Raw genomic sequence first — 20,120 nt, 5'->3', positions numbered from 1 at the left:
ATTAAACGACATGTAAGCAGATCGGTAATTTAAGGGCTAAAATTTGATTTTTGTAAATAAATTTGTTATTTATTCTAAATGGGTATTCGATCTTGTGATATTCATTGATGTCATTTACGGTAATACCATAAAGTTATATAGAAAATAAAAATATTTTCTCCTACCCAAACTTATATTCTGAAATTCTGGTCAATTTAATCATTACATCGAAGTAGTCAACCTTAGTTGTAATTATTCATTCAAAAGCTTAACACAAGTGTAACCATAGTCTTACTTTACGCTATAATTAGGGATTAAAGTAGCAGTTTATTGATCAATACTATATCCTGATCGTGTGTATCATTTTACATTTAAATAATTAAAATATATTTGGAAGAAATGTTTTATGCATATGCGATATGTTTTGTAAAGAAAAGTAATATTTAATTTAAATAAAATTGCATTTTCAGTTTGATTTTTTAAAGCAATAATACCACAGTTAATTTCACAATAATTTTTATTTTTCGAAATTGTTTTTAATTTCGGTGAAGAAGAAAGGGATTAAAGCCCTAGTGATAAATATCAGTTCGCGTTTTGGCGGGTAGATGAATAACACAAAATTAGTAGGCTTACGTCAATTTGATTAGATGTGAGTACTAAGGTTGCTGAAAGTATGTTTACAATTAATTAAAATAGGATTAATTTTTATTTTCAATAGAATTAATAATTACTGAACGAAAGAGCCTAACTTAACGCCTAAGATTCTTTATGAACGATTGGTTAATAGTAAAGTGTATAAAATATGTTTGAAAGTGTCATTTTGTATTAACTTGTTCATTAATTTGCTGTTTCATTTTAAAATTATACACGTGATTTATTAATTAATGCTTAAACATAGATGGCAGTGTACTATTAGTAACACCAGTGAAAGTTGACATAACGAAGCATAAAATTGACAGGTTTGTGAAATACTACAAAATAACTATTCTTAGGAATAAGATACGATATTGAAAATATAAAAGTTGACTGTTGAGTTATTAGGTGTTGACTTGTAAATTTTGTTAATCATTCAATATAATGATTGTTTCATTCTGACTGTATAAGTGTATTGAAATTTGAATGAAAATTGAGTTTAATTCAGATTTGAACTTACTGTTATGTGCACTTTTTTATTTTTTAAAATATTTGTAGGTAGCATATATAGAAAAACGGAAATGGAATATTACCCTAAGCCTGGGGGGACTGCAGGTGAAATTCCTGAAAGTTTTCACATATCTGGTACATTAACTCAGGTAGCAATAATTAAACATTTTTCAGCATAATGAACTTTTAATCAAAAGGAAACTTTATGTATTTAATGTTCAGAGGTGGTAGCTTTGACTTTTTTAAACTTAATCTGCTACTTAGATAATTAAGCAACACCAAAAAAATTACTCCAACCTTTTAATGTACGAATTCATGTATGTGTTACAGTGATTATTTCTACAATTATAATGACTTGATCATTAGTTTATTTAGTTATTAACACAAGTGGTAAATGGACAGATTAAACAATGTTTATATACATATTGCACAGTGGTTGAGTTACATGTGAAAATGTTTTTTAGAACACTTTTAGGTCTAAATATCTTTGAATTCTTAAGGATGAGGCAAGCTAGCTGTGAGTAGAGTTTCTGTAATGTAGAGTTCAAGGTCTGAAGGTTTTGTGGTGAGAAGTTGTCAAATGACATATTGTGACCTGTAGTTTCAGAATTGGATAGATGGCTAGATTTCAGTAGTTTGATAAGTTATTTTAATGAGTTTGTATGTTTGGTCAACTGTCTTCATTATTACAATATAAAACTATGAAATATTCTTTCTCATATATTTTAAAAAAGGAATTTTTGAAGTAAATTACAAATTTTTGCTGCTGTAAAGAATTAAATACTTTAATGTTCCCCCCAATTAAAAGAAAATTAAAACATCATACATTCCTACTTATGACAATAAAATATTTTATCATTATTATTTTGTGTGACAGTTGTGTAAAAAATCTTTGTGAAAGTTCACTTATTGTGTCAGAAAATATATCTAAACAATTAAAATAAAATAATGTTTTGTGTTTAAATAATGAAAGTTGTAATAAATTTACTTTGTAGCAAACTGTTGCACAATTTATCTTCATAGATGGTTCAAAGTAAACTTCCTGAACTTTTAATGTTAATTAATTCTAAAATTAACACTTGAGTATTTAATTTATAAGGTTAATAAAATTGTGTTGTTTCACATGTTCAGTTTTTGTTTCTTAAAGACCACCAATAAATTTGAACCATTTTGAATTATCACTAGGGTTTTTGAAGTTGTGGCTCATTGTAGAATCAAACTTAAAAATCTTAATGTAGTATTTATTAGACAAACTTTTATTCCTGTATCTTTAAAATAGGTGAATACGTGGCTGAAGGAAGTTTTTAATGGAGATCAAGTTCCACTGTATGAACTTTCAGAGACCACTATTAGCTACCTCGAAACACTAATGAACACTTGTCGTGAGAGAGACAAAAACATGAGACTCCTGCTTGAAAATATGAAACACTTTAAAACTGAGTATGTCGGAGAAAGTAAGTTTATGGAAGATTTATACTTATTTGTTTCAGTAGTTTGAGTGTTTTTTGAAAGTTATTTTTATCCAGATATTTCACTGTCTAGTTTTATAAGGTTAGTGTTTTTGGTAACTTGTTGGGGAAGGTTTTAAATTAGAACAGCTTTATGATTTTCAGGAGAACATGTGAGTGGCATACTCCACCAGTGTGGAATATCGCGTGAAAACCTTCCCCAAAGTACACAGTTATGCATCCAAGCTTTAGCTGAAACTGGAGTTGCACTAGACGCCAGAACTCCATCTCTTATGTGGTAAGTTTGTGTATAGTTTTATGTACAAGTTAAGTTGACTTTATGACCTAAAGTTGAGCAAACTAAATAGGTTGAAATCTGAATTTTTACATTATAAATCCAGTTACTTTTTGGGTTTTGTCAATGTACTGTTAACAGCAAAACAAAGTGTACTTCTAAAATTTATTTAAAAAGTGACAGCTGTACAAAACTTGGTTATTTGTTCTCAGCCTGCTGTATGGATTGGCAGTAGCACAGAAAGAGTTATCAAAGACCACAGAGGACTGCAATGGTGAAGAAAGAAAGTCCAAGATTCAAGAAATCATGTCCAAGAAAGCATGGGAAAAAACTCAGCTGTTAAAAAAGTTGAAACCAGTTTATTTGTTTATTTAACATGTTATTTTATCACATATCACCAAGAATCTAGTATTTCTATACCAGTTTATATCACATATCACAAATAATCCAGTATTTCTTTTCCATGTTTATATCACATATCACCAAGAATCCAGTATTTCTAAAGCATGTTTATATTTCTAAATCTTTTTTAAGCTAAATCTAGATGAAAGATAAAAATTCTTTCTTAATTTTCACTAACATACATCCTGGACAAGAATACATCCTGGACAAGAATACTCCTCCATACATCCTGAACAAGAACATTCCTTAACCTTCCCTGACATATATCCTGGACCAGAACATTCCTTAACCTTCACTGACATACATCCTGGACCAGAACATTCCTTAACCTTCACTGACATACATCCTGGACCAGAACATTCCTTAACCTTCACTGACATTCATCCTGGACCAGAACATTCCTTAACCTTCACTAACATACATTCTGGACTAGAACATTCCTTATCCTTCACTGACATAAATTTTGGACCAGAATATTCCTTATCCTTCACTGACATACATTCTGGACCAGAACATTCCTTATTCTTCACTGACATACATCCTGGACCATAACATTCCTTATCCTTCACTGATATAAATCCTGGACCAGAACATTCCTTATCCTTCATTGATATAAGTCTTGAACCAGAACATTCCTTATCCTTCACTGATAGAAATCCTGGACCAGAACATTCCTTATACTTCACTGACATACATCCTGGACCAGAACATTCCTTATCCTTCACTATCATACATCCAGGATCAGAACATTCCTTAACCTTATTAATGCACATTGGACTAGGGAGCCAATAAATTTTTTACCCTCATTAACATTATAGATCAAGAATCCATTATCGTTCCTAATTTCTTTAACCTTTTCTGTACGGGCTAATGCATTTCACATACACCTTGACAGGGGAAAGACATTTATTCCAAAAACAATGTATCCCTGAGTGTTTCTCGAAAAATCTCAAAATATTTCATTATAGTATTTTGTACACAGGGAATGACATTATATTAATTGTCTTTTTAATAAATATTTATCCATAGTTGATAATTACACTCAAACTATTAACAATTTGAGTGCAAGGTTCATTATAAAAACAGTTTTTATCTTATAGTTTTCATAATTTCTAGAACCTTCTAAATGAATGTCAGACGTTTTTAAGTGGAAGTGTTTATGTTTTCCTTGTTTTTTACCACATCATTCACTAGCTATTTTTATTGACGTACAATATGTAGAATATCACCGAATATATTAGTTTGGTCATAATTTCAGGTCTTTTCCTCATATGTAGTTAATTGTTAATTTTCCTTTAATGTCCTTTACTGTTTATTGTTCTTCATTTTGACACAAGTCAACAGTGCCGTCTTGGCATGTTTCAGTCTCTGTGAACCTTTGGCAAAATTTGTATATAACACTTTTTATCTTAAGCCTTGACAACCAACACAAAGAATAGTCTATATATAAAAAATGTTTAAACCTTTTAATTATGCATTTTAAAATATAAATAATACATAATTAAACTGTATCTCTAACTGTAACATATTTAGGTAAGAAACAACTGTAAGTACAATAGTCAAACAAGCAGCCAACAATACCTCAGTCAATGGTGAAACTATGTATAAATTTCCAAATAATCGTTGTTTGACTGCAGTGTAAAATGAGCTCTTTGTAATGACTATACACACGTGTATGTAACGTGTAGGGTATGAAGCTCAAACTAATCTGTTGATGGAGGGCATTGCATCTGTTAGGGATCGAAAGAGTAATTGCTTGTTTTAACTACATTCATCCAGAAATCTTTGAAATGTACAAGTCGGAAGGTTAGAAAAGCATTTCATAGTCTAAATGTACATCTACAAATTATCATTGTATTCTTGAAGATATAGACAACCAAAGGAAAGAATTATCATTGGTCATGGGTCATGTGACAATAGATCTGAACTTTTAAGTAGTTTTTTGAAGGTTTCTTTGTCAATAAAGGACTTAAACTTATATAAAATAAAACTTTGAATCATAACATACATTATAATGATTTTATTCACATACATTGATAGTGAGGGTGCTTCAGTGAAGTATTGAATGTGACATGCAAGTGTATTTAAAGGAACGTCATCCGTATGGAAAAGGTTAATGCACATCCAATTTCAGAACCTTATGTAGCTTTGGTTAATATGCATCTAACTCAACAATCCAAAGAAGTTTTGTAACTCTTTAATGAACATTTTGGATTCACAATCCAACCAGCGTACTTAGACGTGATTTAAATATTGGAAAATAAACGTAAGAGAATGTGCCAGTCCTGTAAACAAAAAGACAAACAAACCTGTTAATGACATAAATAAATTATTAATAACAAATACAACAAACATTGGCTGCAGTAACTAGTAAAATGTTAAGAAATACTGTTCATTTAAAAGATTTAGATTTAACATGACAAATCTTGTTTGTCTAATTGATTATATACTGTTAAGTTTTTATCATTGTCCACTCTTCAGTTATTGCCATGGACAGAAGTCGATATTACATAATCTTAACCTCTTTCAGTGACCTGGTCATGGTCAACAAGTGGGATGACCAGCAGAAGCCTCATCTGTCCAAGAAAGCAGAGCAAACAGAATTTTTGAGGAACAAAGTTAAAGAATACAAACAACAAATTAATCAATTTAGGGTAAAAATTATTAGTTGATAAATTTGTGGTTTTATTCAATTTAATTAGAGAGGAAACTGAAAGATATTAACATAGAACCACTACAATGGACATACAGTTTTTAATATGATTAGAAAAGATGCTGTATGTTGAAGGAAAAGATTTGGGCAGCTGTTTGCAGGTCTAGCTATGAAGACGTAACCACTACAACTGACATACAGTTTTGAGTATCATCAGAAAACACCTGTATATTGTATGAACAAGACATGGCAACTGTTCACAAGACTTTTACTGGTGTCAGTGGAGTACATTGTTCATGCTCTTCTGAATGGAAGTTAGCTGAGAGAATAATTTCATTGTAAGCATCACAGGTGATGTTAATGTCTACCTCACCTGATAGACACTATGGATTAGCTGGGAAACACCACTGTGTGGGAATCTATGTCCCAGAAGAGAATGTATATCAGTACTGAAGTTAACCCTTGACTAGAAATGTGTACAAGATATACAATAACATTGGAGGTTACTGTGAACAGATCTTGTGGAGTTTTTTTATATCACTGTATGAAGTCTTGTTTGTGTTATATCACTGTGTGAAGTCTGTTGTTGTTTGTGTTATATCACTGTGTGAAGTCTGTTGTTGTTTGTGTTATATCACTGTGTGAAGTCTGTTGTTGTTTGTGTTATATCACTGTGTGAAGTCTGTTGTTGTTTGTGTTATATCTGTGTGAAGTCTGTTGTTGTTTGTGTTATATCACTGTGTGTTGATATTGTTATATCATTTTGTGTTTACATTGTTGATATTGTTATATCATTTTGTGTTTACATTGTTGATATTGTTATATCATTTTGTGTTTACATTGTTGATATTGTTATATCATTGTGTCTGATCTGTTTGTGTTGTTATATCACTGTGTGTTACCTCTTTGTGTTGTTACATCACTGTGTATAATCTGTTTGTGGTGTTATATCACTGTGTGTAACCTGTTTGTGGTGTTATATCACTGTGTGTAACCTGTTTGTGGTGTTATATCACTGTGTATAATCTGTTTGTGGTGTTATATCACTGTGTATAATCTGTTTGTGGTGTTATATCACTGTGTATAATCTGTTTGTGGTGTTATATCACTGTGTATAACCTGTTTGTGGTGTTATATCACTGTGTATAATCTGTTGGTTCTGTTCTCTTACACATGTGAACTTTCTTTTCTCCAAAAGTTTCAAGACTGCTGTATATAAATATGTGGTGTTATTTATATGTATTGTACTGTAGTTATATTTTATATATGTTGTACTGTAGTTATACCTGTAGTTATGTTTATATATGTTGTACTGTAGTTATGTTTTTATATATGTTGTGAACTTTGTAGTTATAGTTTTTTATAAGACTTATGTTGTACTGTAGTTATGTTTTATATATGTTGTACTGTAGTTATGTTTTTATATATGTTGTACTAGTAGTTATGTTTTATATATATAGTAGTTGTACAGTAGTTATGTTTTATATATGTTGTACTGTAGTTATGTTTTATATATGTTGTACAGTAGTTATGTTTTATATATGTTGTACTGTAGTTATGTTATTTATATTGTACAGTTTATTATATGTTGTATATAGTTATATTTTATATATGTTGTACAGTAGTTATATTTTATATATGTTGTACAGTAGTTAGTTTTTATATTTGTACAGTAGTTATATTTTATATGTACAGTAGTTATACAGTAGTTATGTAGTTTATAGTTATATTTTATATATGTTGTACAGTAGTTATGTTTATATATATGTTGTATGTTGTACAGTTATGTTTTATATAGTTGTACTGTAGTTATGTTTTATATATGTTGTACTGTAGTTATGTTTTATATATGTTGTACTGTAGTTATGTTTTATATATGTTGTACTGTAGTTATGTTTTATATATGTTGTACTGTAGTTATGTTTTATATATGTTGTACTGTAGTTATGTTTTATATATGTTGTACTGTAGTTATGTTTTATATATGTTGTACAGTAGTTATGTTTTATATCTGTTGTGTATTTTCCATTTTTTTGTTAATTAATTATGTATTAGTTTTTAGAAAAATATTTTGCTTCAGAATAAGTTGTTAACAAAAACAGTGGTTTAACCAAAAACTGTCTGGAAACGAACTGTAAAACAAATCTATTAATATATGAGGACAGACTGTTCAGGTTTCTTCATGATAAATGTTCAGTGAGTAACAAGTAATTTTTCATTCAAATTGAAAGTGTGACACATTTCAAATGGCAAAAGAATGTTGTTGTTTGGAAAAATATGTTGAATATTTGTATAAGAAGAAAATGTTTAGTTTTTTTGCCATCTGATAAATAAAAGTACTTTATAAAATGAAATGTTTGAGAGTGTGGTGTTCTAATGAATTGATGTTGTAATTTTGGCCAGGACTGTTTACATCAGAGAGGTTGGGAGAGAAACCTGAACCACCAAGAACTGGTTAAGACATCAGAGGTGAGTAATTATGTAAAAGTAATAAAAACTGTGGTTTCAAGGTTGACATCAGATGATTATTTTACTATATTTATTCTGTCAGAAATTGCCTCAATTCCAGTTATTGATTAAATGAATGATTTACATGTTTTAATATAGTAATAAATATGTTTACTTTTCATGAATCAAACAGAAATAATTTATATGTTCTGTTTGATGGTGAAGAGAGAGTTGAAGTTGGTTCTGTGTGGTCAAGATGTACATTATATCAAGTGCAAATTTAGCTTTGTTTTATGTTCTATTTTTACAGGAAATAAAGCAGTTTAAGAAAAAAATGAAAGAATTGAATTATAAACTGGAGAGTTATCTATCTTTGCCATCTGTAAGTATGGATAATAAACTAGAATTACTAACTGTAAGCAGTAATGTTAAAAACGTAGTTATTATGTAGTTTGTTTTTTAATATATTTGTGTACTGAGTAGCCAGTTCATGTACTTGGACTGTCACCTCATGTAAAACAAACGTTGAACAATGATACCATCTCAGACTTGTAGTGGTTCTGCATAATTCGTTTTATTTTTTTGTAGCCAATCTTTAAGACCTCAGATAGAATACAGTGACTTTATAAACACACTGTACATCAACTAACTTGAACTTGCTGATCTAAAAATTAGAATCCAAATTTATAAATCTCTTGTAAGTAATTACACAGGGTGTTCGGAAAGTCGCTGTGCACTTATATATTTATTAACAGACATGTTTCAATATAGAATACAGGAGGTAAATATGAATGACAATAAACAATGTTGAAAGTGACCCCCATTGGCATCAATACAGGCCTGGATCCTTCTTATTTTGTTTCTAAACACTGCTATCAGTTGCTGGCTTGAAATAGACTGAATAAAATATGATTACAAAACTGCACAGTGACTTTCCGAACACCCTGTAGTTTTATAATATTATTTATTCCAGGATCCATATTATGATAACTAGTCATTACTATATGAAATATACATATTTTGTAAGCAAATGAAAGTAATAATAATACTCCATTATTTTGATGTCTTGCATAATAATTTATCTCCACAGCTTATATATTTTCTAATTAATCATTTCTTTCTATGAAGGATCGTGATCTTGTGAAAATCAAGATAGAAGAAGCGAAGATGGTACTTAACGACTTAGAAAAGAAGATCTTTCAGAATGTAGAAAAATATTATGTGTAATTTATCTGTATTTAATGTCAGGCAAACTGTGTAATTAATCATGCTTTCATGTAATGTTTAGCTGTTTCTCATGAACCTTCAGGATAACTTGTCAAGAAAAGTAACTGTTTCAGTGAATTTAATATTTGTTTCTTGTTTTTTTTTCTCCACTATGTGTAGAGTGTGAAATAAATTATTTGTTGTGCATATTATTTTAACCAATCCAGAGTTTTCTACATGAGCATTTTGATGTTCAGTTGATACTATAAACATTTGCATCACTGGATACCTTTAAATAGTTCAATAAAATTATATTTTTAAATTTTGATACAGTTCTCTTTCACTTGACTGTAAACATTTTGAATGCAGTTATTAGATATTTTGTTAAGTTGACTAGCTGCCTTCCTTTCTTATTACTTCAAAAGTGGGAACAGCTGGTTCTCAAATTGTGTACAACATTTAGTAAAGAACTGTAAGGTTATGGAACTAATGGTGTTTGTCACAGTTATACCCTAATTTACACAAAGCTGATTCCAACAGGATATGCCCATTATTATGAACTTAAATGCCAGTATATATGTTTCTTTACATTTTTACTTTCTGGTTCATTTTACTGAATATTGAACTTTATTTAAAATATTTTTAAATACATGCTTTACTGTCCTTTATTAACACTCCTACGAAAAGTGGGGCCTAATAGGCTCCAGAGCAACTTGAAAGGTTACTAATATTAGGCTAATAATTTTGTATTTAAATGATATTTAATGAAATGAAATCAAATGAAATGGCAATTTCATTTAAATACAAATTTATTAGCCTAATATTAATAACCTTTCAAGTTGCTCTGGGGCCTATTAGGCCCCACTTTTCATAGGAGTGTTAAGGTGTTTATAATTTTTCAAAATAAAGATGGTTGTTTAATTACAAGATCTGTATTGTATAAATTACTATTTTTCCATAATATGACTAATTACATGCAGTGATTGTACAGTAAATGTGAGTAATACTTGAAGTTACTACACTTTTCTGCCTTTAGAAAACCATGACTACATTTAAAAATAACCATTGGTCACTTATTACTTTCAGAGGAGCAGAAGGCATGAATGTGTGAAGATGAATACACTAGCTGTACTTTGAGTTTTATATAATTATTAGTATTTTTTGAAGAACAGAAGGCCTGAATGTGTGTGGTTGTAGCTTGGTTGTTCCTGGTATTATGAGGATTTCCTAAGTCACGTTTTGTGAATACGTTTGGTGGAGCAGTTGTAGCTCAGGCTGGCTTACCTAGCCTCACTTGTATCATGAGAAATGTTTTTGTAAGTATTTGTTGAAGTTATTTTGATGTTTTGTGGGTGTTTATCATAATTGAACAGAGTTTGTTTCAGAAAAAAACATTACTTTTTTGTGGTAATACATAATTTGTCTACATAAAGTTGATAAGAAATTAAGCAAACTTTAAAAGTACCTTGAATATTCAGATAGTAGAATAATAAGTTTTGAAAGTGTTCCAGTATTTCCAAATATTATTCAAAATAAAGTTGTGATATGCCTGTTTATTTGTACATGCATGTATTCTTCATTCAGTACAAACATTCCAAAATAACTGAATTATCTGTCTATAACTTAAAATATTTTTTTGAAAAATACAAAGTTTGGAATAAATAACTTGTAACATGTAAAAAACAATAAGATCTTAAAAAAACTGAGAAAAATTCATAAATTAGTCAAAAATATCATACTAAACATTGATAATTTATATATATTTGGGTTTATCGAGTCAATTGGAATTCACCGATGTCGTATATAGTTTTACCGATGATAAATCGCAATCGTTTAAAATGTTTACATTTGAACAACAAACGGTATTACCAGTCAGTCGTATTACACGTAGCGTGATACGTTGTTAGTTTTCACATATTTTATTATTTTGACGATTTTGTTTGTTGTATGGTGGCGCTGAAAAATTTGTGGTCGTTTCTTGCTGTTAATTATACATAATGTTAATAAAAATCTAATTGTGTAGTACAAGAGATTATACGCTTCGGAGTGTTGTTTCGGTACCGTAACGTTTCTGTTTTATCCGCTGGAATAACTAACAGTGGGGACATGTTTAGAATCGGAAGTAAGAAGAATGCGAACAGGGAGTACACCTGTACAATCAGACTCATCAATGATAACGAAGTTATTCAATGCGAATTCCGGGTAAGATTAGGCCTAATACCGGCAGTTCTTAGTATCGTTGACGTACGTAAACAAAATAACCAGCATAACTGTTATTCCGGTTCCTCATAAACAACAAACTGGTAAAATTGTAATTTAGCGGCATATATTTCATATTAAGCTTTTCCGCTATAAAATCACGATTTTACTGTGGTTCTGATACATGCGATTGGTTAAATGTTGATTTTAAAAAAATTGTTAGAAATTGAAGTGAAATTGCGATTTTTATGCCCGAATGCTCAATACGGAAAAATAGGCTGCTAAACTACAAGTTTCAACTTCATAGACAATGCTTTCAACCCCAGTTTTCGCAATATTTTTATGTGAATTTAGAAGAAAGTTATAGGTAATATTTGAAATAAAATCTTACTTGTTTATTTTGTTGAATGACAGTTTTATTGTTACTAATATTAGGAACAAAATTAGCCTAGGTATTATTTTAATAATAGATACAAAAATATATATACAAACAGTATTACGTATTAAATTACAAATATCGAAAATAGGGCGAGTATTTATTGTCTAGTTATGCACACATAATATTTTAAATCATTTTGATTTAAATATAACAGTTGAAGGTACTTGAAATTGTAATAAGTAGTCAGAAAGACAAAAAGTTAGTGTGTGATAATCTGATTTTAGGTTGTTCGGTAATAACTAAGATAAAGTTGTAGATTTTATTTTTGAAGAACCATCTGACCTCTTAGAACTGATGTAACAAACAACATTATATGAGTAAAACTGTTTATACCTTGTATGAAATTAAAAGTCAACATTGTAAGCTAAATAAATGTATTATTCTAAAATATAAACATTGTTTCATCTGTTAATTGTCATTGTTAAATGATATTTTTAATTCTAACACAATAACATAAGTTTTTGCCAGCTCAGGAGACTCAAGTGAGCCCAGAATATATCTGTCAAATTAATAGAGTAAAATAGTCTATAATAAAAGAGAAATAATTAAATTAGTAATGCAGACACTACACATACAAACCCAGTGATGTATTCTTACTATAACTGAAAACAAAGTTAATTGAACATTATAACTACTGAATAAAACTTAGTTGAACATTACAGTATACAGTTAGAACAAACCAAGTTTATTTTTATAATAACTTTTGACAATGATAGTAAATTGTTATAACCACAACTCAAAACAACCGTATTTAAATGCTATTATAGTAATTACAACAACCACTACTTTGAATAAACCAAGTGAAGAATTAGAACTATAACTATAAACAAACCCATTAAAGGACTGTAACCACTACTTTGAATAAACTCAGTAAAGGACTGCAACCACTGCTTTGAACAAACTAGTGAACGATTGCAACCACTACTTTGAACAAAACCAGTGAAGGACTGCAACCACCACTTTGAACAAACCCAGAGAAGGAACACAACCACCACTTTAAACAAACCCAGAGAAGGAACACAACCACCAATTTAAACAAACCCAGAGAAGGACTACAACCACCACTTTGAACAAACCCAGAGAAGGACTGCAACTACCACTTTAAACAAACCCAGTGAAGGACTAAAACCACCAATTTAAACAAACCCAGAGAAGGACTACAACTGCCACTTTGAACAAACCCAGAGAAGGACTACAACTACCACTTTAAACAAACCCAGTGAAGGACTACAACCACCATTTTAAACAAACCCAGTAAAGGACTATAACCACCAATTTAAACAAACCCAGAGAAGGACTACAACCACCACTTTGAACAAACCCAGAGAAGGACTACAAGTACCACTTTGAACAAACTCACTGAAGGACTACAACCAAAATTTTGAACACAAACAATGAAGGACTACAAACAGCACTTTGAATAAAACTAATGAAAGACTACAATCATAAATCTGAATAAACCCAGTAAAGGACTATAACCATTACTTTGAACAAACACAACCATTACTATGAAAGAAGCACATGTCTATTAAATTAACAGAAGTGAATCAACACTATAGTGTTGTGAATTATTATCCTCCCAGGATGTGAAATGTTACCACTGGTGCCTCAGTTATAAAGAGTAAGGGAATGAAATGGTACCACTGGTGCCTCAGTTATAAAGAGTAAGGGAATGAAATGGTACCACTGGTGCCTTACTTATAAAGAGTAAGGGAATGAAATGTTACCACTGTTGCCTTACTTATAAAGAGTAAGGGAATGAAATGTTACCACTGGTGCCTTACTTATAAAGAGTAAGGGAATGAAATGTTACCACTGGTGCCTTACTTATAAAGAGTAAGGGAATGAAATGTTACCACTGGTGCCTTACTTATAAAGAGTAAGGGAATGAAATGTTACCACTGGTGCCTTACTTATAAAGAGTAAGGGAATGAAATGTTACCACTGGTGCCTTACTTATAAAAGTAAGGAATGAAATGTTACCACTGGTGCCTTACTTATAAAGAGTAAGGGAATGAAATGTTACCACTGGCACTTGCCTTACTTATAAAGAGTAAGGGAATGAAATGTTACCACTGGTGCCTTACTTATAAAGAGTAAGGAAATGAAATGTTACCACTGGTGCCTTACTTATAAAGAGTAAGGGAATGAAATGTTACCACTGGTGCCTTACTTATAAAGAGTCAGGGAATGAAATGTTACCACTATGCCTTACTTATAAAGAGTAAGGAAATGAAATGTTACCACTATTGCCTTACTTATAAAGAGTAAGGGAATGAAATGAAGGCTATTATCTCTCTACTTCCATGCTGTAAGAAGTTTTATGATTATTATATATAATTGTAAGTTTGCTATATAAAATGAGTAAGTTATTATTGTATTTTTGTTTGTTCAATTCTTCAAAAGTTTTTGCTTCCAGACTTTTTCTTGAGTCTCTTGTATAAGTATGGTTTTCTAATTACAGTTGTCTTACAAATACTTTGTTTTTATCTTTGAAATTATTTAGTTATTTCAGTAAGTTGAAATAGTCCCATATGAATTTCTGATGACTGTTTTACACATTGTTTTTGAATGTCTCAGGTGTTTGATGAAAGTGCTCTGAGTCAGTCTGTATGTGAGGGACTCTTTAAACTCTATCCAAGTGCCAAGAAAGCACACTTGAAGAAAGGAGGCAATTTTCCATATATAAGTCAAAGTGCAGAAGTCAATATGTACATTCAGGTCATACATTTTAACTATCTGTAACTGAATATGTCTTCACTATTTTAACTGAAGATTTAACAAATTGTGTATTACAGCTTGTTATAGATAACAACTATTGTTTTAAAAATGTTTATTTAACATGAAATAAATAATGATTTACTATAGTTAATATGCATTAATTAAACATGTTGCTGAGAGATTAAACGAGAGATGCCAGAAGGGGTCCTGATGCTGAGAATTCTATCTCCTTTTTTTTTTTTTCTGAGTGCATGATAGACTCTCTGATACTTTGGCATGCTACTTGCTGGCACAAGAGTGTTATATCTTGAGGAAAGAGTGGCAACTGGTCTGTTGGCTCTGCTGCTGCTTCAAGTTGGTCAGCCTTCTTATTGTACTTGACACCAGCATAGCCTGGGACATACACAATGGTGGGAGATTTATCATGGAGATAAGGTGCAGTCTCTTTCAACCCATCAGGTAGCCAGTCGTTTTTGATTCTCTGCAACATTGCCATGGAGTTGGTAGCAAACACAACTGTGGTGACATCAGGGGATTCTTGGACAAGCCATCCAAGACAAGCCATGGTTGACAGCCTAAAGTTCCATCCTGGTGCTACTTGTGTAAAGGGTGCATGCTCCATACTTCTCAGTTAAGGGTGTGCCACCCATAAACACAGCAAATCTCCAACCTGCTCTCATGATCTCTGATGTAAACGAGATTTTCCTTCTAGCAGAGTTCCTGGAACATCTTCTGGCATGCCTCTTCTACTGCACCTTGAGGCCACTCTCTACAATATCTGTTGAACTTGACAATCACTGCAGGTTGGCACGGGCATTCCTCTTCTGCAGACCAAAGCCATGGAGGTTGGTTGAAAAGGGAATATGAATTACATATATTCTTGCAAGCCAGTGCAGGTACTTTAAGCTACGACTTCCTCTTTAGATGAGACCTAGGTGCTACTTCAAGTCTTGTGTGGCGTAGAAAACGTCTTTACTGGTCAGATGGTTCAGCAGTGAAAGAGTACCTTCTTGAAAGGATTTGAAGTCCATGCCTTCGATTTTGCCAAGCCTTGGCAAACAGTATGGCTCTTTGTGATGTTTGCTTGTCCTTGATTCTTGGGAGTTCAGTGAGATGATGGAGAACTGGCACTGGAGTTGATTTGGTGCAACCTGTGACGAGCCTGAGACGTGTTCTGCAGCCTTTCCAGCCTTCAGAGTTGGTTGTTGTTAAGTTGTGCCAGGGGCAGTGCGTGATCAACCACTGAAAGCACAAGGCTTCTGTACAGTATGTTCAAGTGACATTCCTCAGCATGCCTGCCTGCTGCAGCACAAAGGGCATTCATTCCTTTTGTGGCCCTGACAGTGAGCTCATTCACATGTTTGGAGAAGTTCCGTTGTCTGTCAAACACAATGTCCAGACAGCACAGTGAGTTCTCATGTTTAATATCTGTGCCTTCAATGGTTAGAATGGGAATATCTGATGTGTCAGCACTGTTACTGAGAGCAAGGAAGAGTGCTTTGGCCTTCTCTGGATTAATTAGCATGCCATTACCTTTACACCAGTCTCTTATGTGGTCCAGCCTGGGCTGAATCCTACTTGTGATCATTTCTGTAGATGTCCCACTGGTGTGAACCAAGATGTCATCAGCAAAAGCTTTGATTCTGATGCCAGGTTTGTCTAGTCTTGCTAGATCAAGGGTGTAAATGTTAAAAAGGACAGGTGACAGAGTTGTGAACCCTGTGTGAGGCCAATGCTTATGGTTTACCAGTCTGACCTCCATTCACCATGTTTCGTGATGACATGACCCTGGCTGAGGGCTGACGTAACCCAAAGTTGAGAGTTCCAAATGAAACATTTTGTCAGTGAGGAGAGGAAGTTGCACTGTATTGTAGGTATCTTCAAGAACAAGGGCAACTGTTAAAGTGTTCTCATACCATTCAGAACCAGACCACGTTTCTGCTGTGAAGCTGGCTGCATTGATCCAAGTTTCACGTTGAGGCCTGTATCCTCCAAGACCATCAGGAAGAAGGTGCTCAACCTGTTCGGTGATGTAGTGAGCAACAGCTCTCTCAAGGATCTTTCCAATAAAGTTCTGTACCACAATGATATGATATCCCATGCAGCTTTTGTGGTCTTTTCCTGGCTTTAGCACAGCACTTATTAAAGCATCTGTTGAGACTTCTGGGATGACTTCTGACTTTCAGCTCTGTTCACAAGCCTTTGCTAAGTTCTGGATCACCTGTTTGGCAGGTCTTTAATATTCTTGACAGTGATGCCATCTGGTCCAGGCGCTCCTTCTATGATGGTCCTGATGGCATCTATTATACTTTCCATGTTGAAACACTGCATGGGCTCACTCAACCATCTCTTCAGTGTGATTTCTGACCACTGTCCTGTGATCCTGGTCATTGTGACTACTTTGATGAATCTAGCAAGAAGGGCTTTTCCTTGGTTCTCATTAGTGAGTAGTACTTGTCCAGAGTTGCTGTACAAAGTGGTTCTTCCAGAAGACCTCCGACCTTTCAGCTTGATATGGAACTTCCAAAACTACTGGTGTTGAGGTTGGACTTATCACATAACCTATCCCATTGTGCTCTGATCGTTGTAGTTGTAATAGCTGCTATCTAACATACTACTTTTAAACGTGTATGTTATAATATCTGCTGCCTGACATACAACTTTTAAACATGTCAGGTGTAATATCTGCTACCTAACATACAACCTTTAAACATCTATGTTGTAATAGCTGCTGTTTATCATATAACTTTTAAACATGTATGTTGTAATAGCTGCTACCTAACATACAATTTTAAACATGTATGTTGTAATAGCTGCTACCTAACATACAATTTTAAACATGTATGTTGTAATAGCTGCTACCTAACATACAATTTTAAACATGTATGTTGTAATAGCTGCTACCTAACATACAATTTTAAACATGTATGTTGTAATAGCTGCTACCTAACATACAATTTTTTACATGTATGTTGTAATAGCTGCTACCTAACATACAATTTACATAACATGTATGTTGTAATAGCTGCTACCTTTAAACGTGTATGTTGTAATAGCTGCTACCTAACATACAATTGTAAACGTGTATGTTGTAATGCTACCTAACATATTTTAAACGTGTATGTTGTAATAGCTGCTGTTGTAATAGCTGCTACCTAACATACAATTTTAAACATGTATGTTGTAATAGTTGTAACATATTTTAAACATGTATGTTGTAATAGCTGCTACCTAACATATAACATGTATGTTGTAATAGCTTTAAACATGTATGTTGTAATAGCTGCTACCTAACATACAATTTTTAAACATGTATGTTGTAATAGCTGCTACCTAACATACAATTTTTAAACATGTATGTTGTAATAGCTGCTACCTAACATACAATTTTTAAACATGTATGTTGTAATAGCTGCTACCTAACATACAATTTTTAAATGTGTGTTATTACAACAGATCTTTTTTTTAAAGTAATGGTTATTAGTTTGTTTTATAAAAAGCTTATTTTTTGGGAGAGTTGTTTCCAGAATACAGAATTGTTATTTCTGACAGGTCCACTTACGACAGTTCCAGTTTACAAAGTTTTCAGCTTGTGAGTGTGACACCATATCTCTTTCTTCCAGTGATGTGTCTCCAACTTCTGGTAGCCCACTTGATGACATTCAGACATTTGAGAATATGCTGTAACATATGTGTACATATGTATGTGTTTTTATTTTACTAGGTTTAAAAACATTTGAGGATACACTGTAACATATACACTTGTGTTTTTTTATTCTAACAGATTTTAAAAACACTTGAGTGACTTTGGTTTGATTATTATCAGTATTTGGTTTTGTTTATATATAACAAATTCAGAAATTGTACTCGAATTTTTGAAATGTGGACTATTTTTTTAGTTTATATTACATTTTATTAAGATGATGGTTAAGGTTCCCATAGCTACATTGTCAGGTTACGCTCTTGACTTAACAGTATCTAGAGTATTGAATTAGTGAAAATGGAACCTCTTAGTTATTTTCTGAACAGTAAAAATAATAAAAATAAACATTATTTTTTAGAGATAGACAGAAAGCTTGTGTTTTTAAAGAGAGTTTACGTGTTTGAATTCAAGAGCTGATAGTTGACTGTCTTGTTTATATTTACTATAAACAAATCATATGATTGTCCATGGCTTGACAAGCTACAGCAGTGTTGGACAGTAACATCGTAGCGTGCTACAGTTTGAAAAGACTCTACACTCAACTGTCTGTCAATGTTGTTTTTACTGGTATAACTTAGATTTTACTTCTTTGATGTTGATTGTTTTATTATCTGGGTACTGGCTGTAGGTTTAACACTACATTAATGTATTGTTGTAATGTATTTACTGAACACATACAATGGTTCCCTTCAAGTAAAACATTTCATCTTGCTAATACTAAAAGTTGTCCAGATGTAAAACCTTGTGGTTCACTTTAGTTCTTTTTATACATTCTGTTTTTGTGTGTAACTGTTCAATGAGTTCTCACTGGTGTGACATTTTTACTGTAAAAACACACAGAATGTCAACTGATGTTATTTAAAGATCTGTATTTATAGGTTTAATCACTTATGAATTAAGGTTATATTTTTACTGTGACAACACAGAGTATGTCAACTTATGTTATTTAAAGATCTGTGTTCACAAGTGTAATCACCAGTCAACTAAGGTAACATTTTTATTATAACAACACATAGCATCAACTGATGTTATTTAAAGATCTGTTTACACAGGTTTAATCACCAGTCAACTAAGGTAACATTTTTATTATAACAACACATAGCATCAACTGATGTTATTTAAAGATCTGTTTACACAGATTTAATCACATGAACTAAGGTAATGTTTTTACTGTAACAACACAGAATATCAACTGATGTTATTTAACTAAATTAATTCTACAAATAAAACCATTGTTTTTATGTTCATATGAGTAAGATGTTTACAGAAGTCTATTTTACAAAGATCTACTAATGTCATTGGTTATTTAAAGATATTAATATAGTATTTAAATATATCATTAAATACTGTAATCTACCCCTCTATCAATAAGCACTACATCTGTGAGACACTCAATTGTAATTTAACAGTTTATAAAACTTATCTCCAATAAAGTATGGAAGTGAAAGTTAGTGTTAACTGTAATGAAAGCCAAATGTACACAA

At 31.9% G+C, this 20,120-nt stretch overlaps 2 protein-coding genes and 1 pseudogene across 7 annotated transcripts in view; 2 read left to right on the top strand and 1 right to left on the bottom strand.

Moving 5' to 3' along the window:
* Positions 1 to 20,120, top strand: part of LOC143246854 (uncharacterized) — a 66,530-nt pseudogene that overhangs the window by 30,320 nt on the left and 16,090 nt on the right. Inside the window, exon 9 of the transcript XR_013026204.1 lies at positions 18,486 to 18,625. The product of XR_013026204.1 is annotated as an uncharacterized LOC143246854 (transcript). The remainder of the gene's footprint in view (positions 1 to 18,485; positions 18,626 to 20,120) is intronic.
* On the top strand, positions 496 to 11,126 carry LOC143246849 (HAUS augmin-like complex subunit 1). 5 transcript variants are annotated; one of them, XM_076494065.1, is made up of 9 exons: positions 496 to 628; positions 1,171 to 1,271; positions 2,402 to 2,576; positions 2,736 to 2,868; positions 3,078 to 3,212; positions 5,798 to 5,921; positions 8,324 to 8,389; positions 8,679 to 8,750; positions 9,497 to 11,126. In XM_076494065.1, exons 2-9 carry the CDS (start codon positions 1,194 to 1,196, stop codon positions 9,593 to 9,595), a joined length of 882 nt encoding a protein of 293 aa, XP_076350180.1. In that variant the 5' UTR covers positions 496 to 628; positions 1,171 to 1,193; the 3' UTR covers positions 9,596 to 11,126. The 5 variants fall into 5 exon arrangements, with proteins under 5 accessions (XP_076350180.1, XP_076350184.1, XP_076350182.1 ...); XM_076494067.1 differs by having other exon boundaries at positions 548 to 650; XM_076494068.1 differs by lacking the exon at positions 496 to 628 and adding an exon at positions 891 to 938.
* On the bottom strand, positions 3,537 to 18,614 carry LOC143246853 (uncharacterized). The gene is made up of 2 exons (XM_076494078.1): positions 18,496 to 18,614; positions 3,537 to 5,552 (listed from the first exon to the last, which is right to left on the bottom strand). The coding sequence occupies exon 2, from the start codon at positions 4,038 to 4,040 to the stop codon at positions 3,648 to 3,650; it is 393 nt and encodes a 130-aa protein (XP_076350193.1). The 5' UTR covers positions 4,041 to 5,552; positions 18,496 to 18,614; the 3' UTR covers positions 3,537 to 3,647.

The sequence above is a fragment of the Tachypleus tridentatus genome, chromosome 3 (genome assembly GCF_004210375.1).
Source record: "Tachypleus tridentatus isolate NWPU-2018 chromosome 3, ASM421037v1, whole genome shotgun sequence".
NCBI lineage: Eukaryota > Metazoa > Arthropoda > Merostomata > Xiphosura > Limulidae > Tachypleus > Tachypleus tridentatus.
This window is presented reverse-complemented; position numbering and strand designations above follow the sequence as displayed.

What these genes read in the sequence shown, in the direction of transcription:
- LOC143246849 (XM_076494065.1), top strand. Translation starts at nt 1,194, where the DNA reads ATGGAATATTACCCTAAGCCTGGGGGGACTGCAGGTGAAATTCCTGAA. An exon ending in AACTGAGTATGTCGGAGAAA is followed by an intron (nt 2,577 to 2,735) that starts GTAAGTTTATGG and finishes TATGATTTTCAG; the next exon opens with GAGAACATGTGAGTGGCATA. An exon ending in AACTGGTTAAGACATCAGAG is followed by an intron (nt 8,390 to 8,678) that starts GTGAGTAATTAT and finishes CTATTTTTACAG; the next exon opens with GAAATAAAGCAGTTTAAGAA.
- LOC143246853 (XM_076494078.1), bottom strand. Translation starts at nt 4,040, where the DNA reads ATGTGCATTAATAAGGTTAAGGAATGTTCTGATCCTGGATGTATGATA.